Source organism: Salmo salar, chromosome 17 (genome assembly GCF_965601325.2).
Source record: "Salmo salar chromosome 17, fSalSal1, whole genome shotgun sequence".
In the NCBI taxonomy this organism is placed as follows: domain Eukaryota; kingdom Metazoa; phylum Chordata; class Actinopteri; order Salmoniformes; family Salmonidae; genus Salmo; species Salmo salar.
In genome coordinates, this window is record NC_138307.1 from 49,871,923 (window position 1) to 49,883,111 (window position 11,189).

An 11,189-nucleotide genomic window follows, 5' to 3' on the forward strand; every position below is an offset into this window, starting at 1 on the left:
AATTTTGATTGGTCATCCAAGTCGGAATTCCAAGTCGGGGAACTCGGGCCTCTTTCTAGAGCCCACAAGAAGGACCGCCGCGCCACCTTCCTGTTCAAGTGAGCACAGCACAACAAGGTGGGTCCAAAAATGTCTTGTATGCTGCTGCATAAATGATGTAATATGCCAGGGAGATATGTATACTGTAGCCAAGAAAGTAATACTAAGTGTATGTTGTGTGGTAAGCTGTTAGTAGCCCATGTGCTTCACCCTAATAATTTGGTCCCTTTTCCCCTCATAAGTGGAGCCTACTGTTCTGACTTGTCGGGGGCACATGTAGCCTATAGTCTGTTTTAGAGAAATGTAATCATCGAATATTGTAAGAGCTTCCATTGTCTGCTTATATGCCCCTTTTATTTTTGCTATTTTTCTGACTTGGTGTACAGGGAGAATACTGTAAGAATGGCCCATGTAATGTTGAAATAAAACTACTCAGATTATAGATGCATCATCTCGTGTGTGTTGAGGCCCAGTCAGCTGTGCTTATGGCGTTGGTTGTGATCAGCAGTGCCTTTTTGCTATTAATTAGTCAGCTGTGCCAGTGGCTAAGTAGCATGTGTGTAGTCAGCTGTGTGTGTAGATTGTAGCCAACTGTGTATGTAGAGTGTAGCCAGCTGTGTGTGTAGAGCGTAGTCAGCTGTGTGTGTAGTCAGCTGTGTGTGTAGTGTGTAGTCAGCTGTGTGTGTAGAGTGTAGTCAGCTGTGTGTGTTGAGTGTAGCCAGCTGTGTGTGTAGTCAGCTGTGTGTAGTGTGTAGTCAGCTGTGTGTGTAGTCAGCTGTGTGTGTAGAGTGTAGTCCGCTGTGTGTGTAGTGTGTAGTCAGCTGTGTGTGTAGAGTGTAGTCAGCTGTGTGTGTAGTCAGCGGTGTGTGTAGCGTGTAGTTAGCTGTGTGTGTAGAGTGTAGTCAGCTGTGTGTGTAGTTAGCTGTGTGTGTAGTGTGTAGTCAGCTGTGTGTGTAGAGTGTAGTCAGATGTGTGTGTAGACTGTAGTCAGCTGTGTGTGTAGAGTGTAGTCAGCTGTGTGTGTAGAGTGTAGTTAGCTGTGTGTGTAGAGTGTAGTCAGCTGTGTGTGTAGAGTTTAGTTAGCTGTGTGTGTGTAGTGTAGTCAGCTGTGTGTGTAGAGTGTAGTCAGCTGTGTGTGTGTAGTGTAGTCAGCTGTGTGTGTAGAGTGTAGTCAGCTGTGTGTGTAGAGTGTAGGCAGTGTGTGTGAACCCTTTGCAACCTGTGCCACTGTTCTTTCCAGATTCTGATTATGTCCTCCTTGTTCTCCTGTAGGCAGAACCAGGCTGGGTTGGACTAGCCGGGGTCAGGCAGCTCTGTGATTCCCCAAAGCAGTTTCCTGACGAGCAGCTCCAACTATGCCAGCCCTAGACTCGATCGACGACAGCCCACCAAAGGTCAGCAGTCACAATGCAGCAGACTGGATCAAGTGACTCCCCTTACTGCAGTATCAGTCAAACCACTGCTTTATCTAACGCTCAAAGGCAAGTACGTGCACACTCACTAATGCATACGCACATACACTCTCACACGCACATGCACACACATGCACACATACACCCCCCCCCCCCCCCCCCCACACACACACACACTATCTTTCACACTCTCTCCCTCTTTCTCTCTCTCGCTCCCTCTCTCTCACACACACCTACGTTTGCGTAGTTGCACATTGAATACTTGTTAAACTTCCTTCTGAACTCTGAAAGATGTCAGTGTGATTTATCAGTTCATTAAATGAGGTCCCGAAGGGGGATGATGGGAATGCTGAGTCATCAATAGGCATTCCTAATTGTATGTGCATGCCCTGGATGCATTTTAAAGAGTGACTGAATGCACCGTTTCTGCATGTGATGGAAACAGACATTTCAGAATTCGGAATTGGAATCATGCATGTGACAAGATATCAGTCTTGGGGATGTGGTTCCATATGGCAGTTACTGATGTTTGTCCACCATGAGACACCGTAGGAACAAAGACAAAATTACTTCCTCAAAATAGTCAGAATTAATCTAAAATAATTTTTACAAATCTGTAATTAATTTGAGGTTTTTGTAGAGGAGGATTTATTCACACAATCTTATATCTAGCTAAGGAGTTTGATGCAGTATTTCTCAAGTAAAAAAATGTGTGACCTATTGTCTTAGGTAAACTCACGTAAACAAAGTCAGATCCGTTGTGCGCTGATAGGCAGGTCAGCTTCACTGGGCATGTTTCTTTTCCCAGGTGTTGTTGACGCCTGCCAGATCTTTCACTGCCTTGATAGGTATTTATCAGCTAACCACATCATAACGTATTTTATAGCAATCGGTCAGTCGATGACACAGTCGATGATGTGGCACGCAACCATTGGTTGACACATGGATGCAATGTCTGAGCAGGGGATTGCGGCCACTGTCTGCGTTAGGATTGGTCAAAGCCGTGTATCCCGTGTTAGTGGGCAAGTAAGCGTTATCGTAATCAAAACCCAACCCTCAAGTAAGTCATGATGAACTCACAGTACATCACCTGCCAACTCTCCCGTGAATTAGCGCTACTGGCCCTATATGGTTCGTCTGAGGACAGCAAGCGCTTGGGGACTTGGGTAACGGAAGACATATCACATCCACCATTTTACAAAAATCTATTGCTGTGTACTTTCTGTCTCTTCATATCATGATTAGTAATACTCTTTCTGTGAAACTTTGGTGCAGTTTCTGAAAGCTGTTGCACTGTTTAATATAAGGAGGCAAAAATATATCCCAGAAAAATGTAATCTGTCAAAGTCAAGTACAGGACTTTTAATGGAAAGACAAAGCCACAGAAATCACACAACTTGATTATATCATCATCATCATCATCATCATCATCATCATCATCATCATCATCATCATCATCATCATCTCCAGTCCTTACAGTGATTAAGTGATGAAAAAGTGCAGTCCATGTGACCTTACTATCTGTAGGCTACATGTCTGAGAAAGACAGGTCAGATAGGGGCCAGTAAGTGATCTCCCAGGATCACAGAGACATTGTAATATCATATGTCTGCCTAACATATGCTCCAGCCCAGTCAACTGCTGCCAACACGGAGGTGTGACTTATACATGTCAAGTTCATTACAGAGGTGCGATATGATAACCACACTTATCAGCTAGTCTAAATGAAAACATTTCAACCACAGTGCAGCAATGACTATGCAAGACAGTCTTTAGTCAGCGTATAGACCTGGGGAAGACAGTCTTTAGTCAGCGTATAGACCTGGGGAAGACAGTCTTTAGTCAGCGTATAGACCTGGGGAAGACAGTCTTTAGTCAGCGTATAGACCTGGGGAAGACAGTCTTTAGTCAGCGTATAGACCTGGGGAAGACAGTCTTTAGTCAGCGTATAGACCTGGGGAAGACAGTCTTTAGTCAGCGTATAGACCTGGGGAAGACAGTCTTTAGTCAGCGTATAGACCTGGGGAAGACAGTCTTTAGTCAGCGTATAGACCTGGGGAAGACAGTCTTTAGTCAGCGTATAGACCTGGGGAAGACAGTCTTTAGTCAGCGTATAGACCTGGGGAAGACAGTCTTTAGTCAGCGTATAGACCTGGGGAAATCTGGAAAGCTTTTTGTTGAAGTTCATATGTTATCGTTGTTGAGAAAAGAAAAACAGAAAAAACGAAAATAAAGAAACTTCACTTTCAAATCTCCAATGCCCCACGCGGTTTAGCTAACCCCTTTTGTCCTACATTGGAATAATGGATTTCATTCCCCTTTAATACTTTGGTACATTTTCACTTTTGATATTGGGCCCATAAAACACACCAACAAACTAAAACAAATCATGGTAACTCTTTATATTGAGTTGCTCTCATACCTCTGTAGAAACACTGTCATTACACTAGTAACAACATTGTATTAACAAATGCATTATAATTGCAATAGCTAATACTGAAGTACCATGTACAATAACAACAATGTTGCTACAGTAGTAATTACAGGTATAAGAGCAACTTCATGTAAAGTGTTACCCAAATCATACACACACGTGCGCACGCGCACAATATTATAATTCTTTACACACAAACACTTCACCTCTCTCCATCTATTCTGTCAGTCCCTGTCACGCGTTGCCTATCTGCCACACAGCACCACCAATAGAGTGAGAACAAGTAGAGAGCAAAGCACGCTGGGAAATTATACACGAGAGTGGTAAAGAGAAACACTGCTACCAAAAGGGCATAGACCAGTGCTCTGGTTACGCTACTGAGAGAGATAAACATCCTCAACCATTCCAAAATGCTGCTGGCAGCATCCTCCACTTTCTCAGAGGGTGGAGGGCTCGTACGGCTACTGAGGGTCTCCTGATCCTCCCCTAATGACGATGGGTTTTGGGTTGACCCCTGACTGACCCCTGACTCACTCCCTTCACTGACCACTGTGTTAAATCTTGTGCTGAGAGAAAATGAATGAGAGAGCACAGTTGTACCTCTGTTTGGAGATGATGCATAGGCTTGGCCCATAGAGGGCTCTGCATTGCTACTGGGTGTAGTTTGGCTAAGGCCTTGTCTCGGTGTAAAGGTCAAATCAGGAACTGTACGTGCCTTCATGAGTGAATCTACCCAGGAGTCTATGTCAGTCACCACTTTCTTAGTAAGACGTTTTGTCTGGTGGTTCGGTACATTTTGAACGACTTCAGGTACATCTGACAGTTTCTCCTCCTTCTCGTTGTCTTGTTCGGCTGAAGGACTATTATCAACCGACTGCAAATATAACGCCTCTTCTAACATTTCCTCATTCAAACCTTTCTGTTCTCTGAAAAACTCATCTTCACCTAACTCTACCTCTTTTTCCAATGATTCTTTATCTTCCTTCATAATAAGTTCTTTTGACCCTTCTGACAACTTTCCGTTTTTATCTTGTCTTGGGCATTCAACATTTTCCATTGTCACCTCATGCTTTTCTTCCTTTTCTGTTGACACGTCCTCACTCTCATTTCGGGTGTTCGCTGTCTCGTCTGTTAAGTCCTCAACTTCCTCCTTTTCTGGAGTTTCGATACTTATTTCTTCATTTATCTGTTCTGTGTCTCTCTGTCTGGACATTTTGGCCATGACATTTTCTGTCTTTTCCACTTCTGTTGTGTTCTTTTCCCTGAATACTTCAGGCTCTGTTAGGTTGTGTGTTGATGAATCTTTATCCATATCAATGTCTCTGTATAGCTCTTCTTCATTTACGCTCTGATAGATATCTTCTTCTTGTATTTTATTTGACCAGAATCCCTCTTCGTGTGTTTGGTTGGATCTGAATTCCTCAACCTCTTCAAGGTTCTCTCTCTCTCTCTGTTCTTCATCAAACTGTCTGAATTCCTCTAATTCGTTTGATCTGAATACTTCATTGGGTGTTTGGTTCGGTCTAAATTTTTCGGCAAATGTCCGGTTCTCTCTGTCTAGCTCTTCATCTTCATGATTCAGGCGCAATTCTTTGTCTGTATGGCTCCGTCTGTCATCTTCTTCATCTTGATGGCTTGGTGAGAATTCCTCTTCCATCTCAATTTTGTTTGGTCTTAATTCCACTACCTCAGTTTGGTTCCAGCTGAATTCACCATCGAATGTTTGGTTCGGTCTTGATTCTTCTTCATCTTCTTGATTTGATCTGAATTTCTCTGCCTCTGATTGATTCGGTTTTAATTCATCTTCCATTGTATTAAATGGTCTGATTTCAACTTTGTCTGATTTGTTTGGTCTGAGTTCCTCTTCACGTGTTTGTTTCAGTCTGAATTCTTCTTTTTCTGTTTGATTGAGCCTGAATTCTTCCTCATATGTTTGACTTGGCCTGAATTCTTCCAACTCTGTTAGGTTCCGTTCTAAATACATTTTGTCTCTTCGGTTAATTTGGAATTCATATTCCACTGCTGGACTCTGTCTATGCAACACTTCTTCTGTGAGGTCTTGTGTGAATTCTTCTTCCTCTGGTTGGTTCGGCTTGAATAGCTCATCCTCTTTGTAGGCCTGTGTGAATCCTTCCTCCACTCCATAGCTCTGTGTGTTTGTTTTATCCTCTGTCCTCTCTGCGACTGTCTCCCTAAATGTCACAGTATCATCAGCTGCTTTGTGCACGTTGCCTTTAACCTCTGCTTCCACGTCGGAAGAAAGGGTCTTGTCTTGCCTTTCTCCCTGCCAGATTCTATCTACTGCATTGGCATTCTGAGATTCCGCCATTGCTGTCATATCTGTTGTCTCGGTCTCCCCCGAGCTCGTTACTGGCTCTGCTCTGTATGGTGTGAAAGGCTCCTCTCCTCTTCCTCCCCCCGCCTCCACATGCTTGTAGCACTGAGCCGTGCTGTCAACAGACCCCCCGGCCACCCTTGCGGCACCCGAGGGAATGGATGCCTGTAGAGTGTCTGTTACAGGGATAGCCTCTGACCTTTGGGAAGGATTATAAACCAACGCTTTGTCGTTTCTCGGGAAGGTGACACCCGAGCTTGACAGTGGCTCCTCAGCACTGACCACAGGCATCACATAATTGTGAGCCCACGACGGCAATTCATCTACTGTGCAGTGTGTGTATCTTTGAGCATTTGAGTCCAAGTCATCCTCCTGCTGGTTGTTGACTTTTGAGGAAGCCTCAAAATCCTCAGTTTCGATTGACGGGCAAACTGAAGTTGCCGACTGTAGCCATTCAGACTCTGGCACACTGGTAGTATCTTTGGAGTCTGTGCCATTGAGAAAGGCTTCCCACAGATCACAGACAGAGGTTTGTTCTCCCTGATTGTCCTGTGACTTGTCTGATGTGAGCTGAGGTGTGGTCCTTGTTCTAATCCAGATGTCATCCTCATCTGGAGTCCCTGCCCGCACTTTATCTTTGCCCCAGTACAGGGAAAGTAGGGGTATCTGGTGGTATGTCATTATTTGAGGGGTATCATTGGTTTGTTTCTTCTGGCGTAATTGTAGGAGACTGGAGGCACTGTCCCCTAAGGGTTTGATTCTGATATCAGGCAGTGAAGGTGGTTTCTCCAGTCCGTTATGTGGTAGCCCATTGGAAATGTGTTCCTGTCTTGCTGCCTGCTCTCGCTGAGAAAAGTATTTCTGCACTCGTGCTGAACAGGCCTTCCTTCGTCTGCTCCTCTGACTATCCCCCTGTCAGTCAACAAGAGAAGAAAATGGCATATTTAGGTTTGGACTTACTTAGTTGCCTTCACTAAAATGTGTTTTAACATCTGATCTAACAAGGACTAATATACTGCTCAAAAACATAAAGGGAACACTTAAACAACACATCCTAGATCGGAATGAAAGAAATAATCTTATTAAATACTTTTTTCTTTACATAGTTGAATGTGCTGACAACAAAATCACACAACAATAATCAATGGAAATCCAATTTATCAACCCATGGAAGTCTGGATTTGGAGTCACACTCAAAATTAAAGTGGAAAACCACACTTTGATGTAATGTCCTTAAAACAAGTCAAAATGAGGCTCAGTAGTGTGTGTGGCCTCCACGTGCCTGTATGACTTCCCTACAAGGCCTGGGCATGCTCCTGGCGAGGTGGCGGATGGTCTCCTGAGGTATCTCCTCCCAGACCTGGACTAAAGCATCCGCCAACTCCTGGACAGTCTGTGGTGCAACGTGGCGTTGGTGGATGGAGCGAGACATGATGTCCCAGATGTGCTCAATTGGATTCAGGTCTGGGGAACGGGCGGGCCAGTCCATAGCATCAATGCCTTCCTCTTGCAGGAACTGCTGACACACTCCAGCCACATGAGGTCTAGCATTATCTTGCATTAGGAGGAACCCAGGGCCAACCGCACCAGCATATGGTCTCACAAGGGGTCTGAGGATCTCATCTCGGTACCTAATGGCAGTCAGACTACCTCTGGCGAGCACATGGAGGGCTGTGCGGCCCCCCAAAGAAATGCCACCCCACACCATGACTGACCCACCGCCAAACCGATCATGCTGGAGGATGTTGCAGGCAGCAGAACGTTCTCCACGGCATCTCCAGACTCTGTCACGTCTGTCACGTGCTCAGTGTGAACCTGCTTTCATCTGTGAAGAGCACAGGGCGCCAGTGGCAAATTTGCCAATCTTGGTGTTCTCTGGCAAATGCCAAACGTCCTGCACGGTGTTGGGCTGTAAGCACAACCCCCACCTGTGGACGTCGGGCCCTCATATCACCCTCATGGAGTCTGTTTCTGACCGTTTGAGCAGACACATGCACATTTGTGGCCTGCTGGAGGTCATTTTGCAGGGCTCTGGCAGTGCTTCTCCTGCTCCTCCTTGCACAAAGGCGGAGGTAGCGGTCCTGCTGCTGGGTTGTTGCCCTCCTACGGCCTCCTCCACATCTCCTGATGTACTGGCCTGTCTCCTGGTAGCGCCTCCATGCTCTGGACACTACGCTGACAGACACAGCAAACCTTCTTGCCACAGCTCGCATTGATGTGCCATCCTGGATGAGCTGCACTACCTGAGCCACTTATGTGGGTTGTAGACTCCGTCTCATGCTACCACTAGAGTGAAAGCACCGCCAGCATTCAAAAGTGACCAAAACATCAGCCAGGAAGCAGGAACTGAGAAGTGGTCTGTGGTCCCCACCTGCAGAACCACTCCTTTATTGGGGGTGTCTTGCTAATTGCCTATAATTTCCACCTGTTGTCTATTCCATTCGCACAACAGCATGTGAAATGTATTGTCAATCAGTGTTGCTTCCTAAGTGGACAGTTTGATTTCACAGAAGTGTGATTGACTTGGAGTTACATTGTGTTGTTTAAGTGTTCCCTTTATTTTTTTGAGCAGTGTATAAAACATATTTGAACTTATTGCAATAAAACAAATATGTAACTTTTGTAGAATATTGCAATGAGATTGGAACTTTGGGTGCAATACCATTTTTTTTACATACTTACCCTCTGTATTTACTAGTGGCACACATGACTGCAATACAAGAACGTATGGTATGCTCTCAAGTATCATGTAAAATGCCTCACTGTCTCCTCACGTACTGTACAGTATGTTACACTGACTCACGCTTAACTAGCTGAAGTACAGACATGCCTTACTGGAGAAAGAGCACGGTTGGTAATAATGCTCAAACATGTATAAACTATATGTATTTTATGGTGAGAAATGTGTTAAATACTGTTTTGTGTAAAATGCGTATGTGGTAGTTGCATTGCACCCCACCCAGGCCATGTCAAAATGTTTTTCAGCCCTTTAGTACAAATTATTGACCTCACCAAATGTTTGTGATGGTAATCCTCATGATGCAAAATGGAGAGCAGATGCTCTGCGTTTTCCACTGTTTTCCTGCCAGTCCCCTCTGCTCTATGTGTGGCTGAATCTGGAAAATAAATTGCTCACAAACTCAGATTCCCAAGCATGGCGTTCACATTTCACAGACATAATATGAGCGATATACACCTGGAGCGTCTGTAGTGGTCTCCACGGGGTTCTCCTCAGCGCTGTTCATCTTACTGTCAACACAGAGGAGAGATCAAATTACATGAAGTGTTATGGGGCAAAACAATAAGGAATACTGTTCCTCAAGAACCAAAACACAGAGGTTGTTAAGATTTTGGTCCTAAAGTTAAAAAAATGGAAACATTTTATTTTCCAGTCAATATCAGATGTCATGGAAAGCTGGGCTGACACTAGATCCCATGGGGAGCTATTTGATACTGTGGCCTAGCACAACGGACAGCTCTGAAAAAGCTAACTCCAACAATCATGCACAGGTGATCCATCTAGAATTATAGAAAGAAAAATACATATTTAAAAAAAAAAATGTGTCACACTAATAATCAAATATTTTCCTATTTCACTAAGAGATAATAATATGTTTTAAGCCTATTACTCAATTTGCTGGCAGAACTACTTGTTTGTAATCTATGCTATAGTGATTAATACTTAGTTCTTTAATACTTCAGTAATAGTGTGTTTCTACCGCTTACTGTCAGCAGAGGGATCAAGAATAGGACCGGGATGACTCCTCACCTGTTGACTTTCAGACAGGTTCTCTTCTCTCTCCAGTTATTTACTTCCTCTAGCTGAGGCTCCATTGCTATCAGATCTCTGCCTCCCTTTTTGTGACAGAACAGCACATAGTTCATGTCACTGTTGTTTGCCCAAAAGGTGCCCACTGATGTCTCGTATCTGAGACAGAACTCCACTCTGGTTCCCTCCATCTCAAAGGGCGGCACGAGGGTAAGCCTGAACGCAAACCTGTCCGTTGTTCCATCGCTGGAGCCCGGGACGTACTCAGCCAGTAGGTCAAAGTTGGTCTTCCAGCTATCCAGAGTGATCCGGATATAAAGGGATTTATTGTAGCACAGGTTCACCACTCTGACAATACCCCTGAGCACAGTGGTGCCAGGAAGTAACTCAATGCTCTCCAGCTCCAGCTTCTGATCCTGGAGTCTCTGTTCGAGTTCCTCTGGAGACGAGGGCACGGTAAACAAAGATGACAGGAAATACTCGTCCGGTTCTTTAACTTTGACCTCGGGCTCCGGGGGGTCAGCGACCTCTGCCCCTGTCAGGTCTGTACTGTCAAACTCCTTGACGTACACCAGATCCAGACCGAAGGCATCAGCAAAGGACACCTTCCTACGGATGACGGCCAGGGGCTCGGGCTCCGAACCATCTGACTCGTCCGACTCGTCCGTGGCGCCTTTCTGTGTGTAGAGGCTTCCTCGCTCGTCTTCCTCCCTCACTCCCCCCTCTTTAATATTCCTGCTTCCCCAGGTTCTGGTGTCTGGAGCCTCCATGAAGTTTGAGGGCCCGAGAGGCCTTGGATGGTCTGCAGACATCAGTGGGCTGGCTGTCTGTCTACATTGGGAAGGGAGGACAGAACCAGAGTGCTCCTGGCTGTGGCGACACTCGAGAGGACGTGAGTTGACATACGAGGTCCAGTTACAGCTGAATATTGTGGTGTAAGCCAGGTCTATTAATAGGTCTCATACAATATGCTAGTCTGGCCCCTGCAGTCATCTGTCCCAACATAACGTCTCTCATATCTGTTGCAATAAAGAAATATACCAGTAATAACAAAAGAAATATGACACATTTAAGACAGAGGCAAAAATGTATATTGAACTCATCTGTGCACATCTATTAAATGACAGAATGAGATGAATTTGTTTCACTTACCAGTAGTGGATGGTGTTTATGGTTGCCCAGACCGCAAATGTTGCATGC

The 11,189-nt window shown here is 45.0% G+C and overlaps 1 protein-coding gene across 2 annotated transcripts; it reads right to left on the reverse strand.

Moving 5' to 3' along the window:
* Window positions 1–2,798: 2,798 nt before the first annotated feature.
* LOC106576050 (protein phosphatase 1 regulatory subunit 3A) lies at window positions 2,799–10,895 on the reverse strand. 2 transcript variants are annotated; one of them, XM_014152883.3, is made up of 4 exons: window positions 9,990–10,887; window positions 9,417–9,469; window positions 9,233–9,336; window positions 2,799–7,132 (listed from the first exon to the last, which is right to left on the reverse strand). In XM_014152883.3, the coding sequence occupies exons 1-4, from the start codon at window positions 10,799–10,801 to the stop codon at window positions 4,088–4,090; spliced, it is 4,014 nt and encodes a 1,337-aa protein (XP_014008358.2). In that variant the 5' UTR covers window positions 10,802–10,887; the 3' UTR covers window positions 2,799–4,087. The 2 variants fall into 2 exon arrangements, with proteins under 2 accessions (XP_014008358.2, XP_014008359.1); XM_014152884.3 differs by lacking the exon at window positions 9,233–9,336 and having other exon boundaries at window positions 7,000–7,132; window positions 9,990–10,895.
* Between the last annotated feature and the right edge of the window lie 294 nt (window positions 10,896–11,189).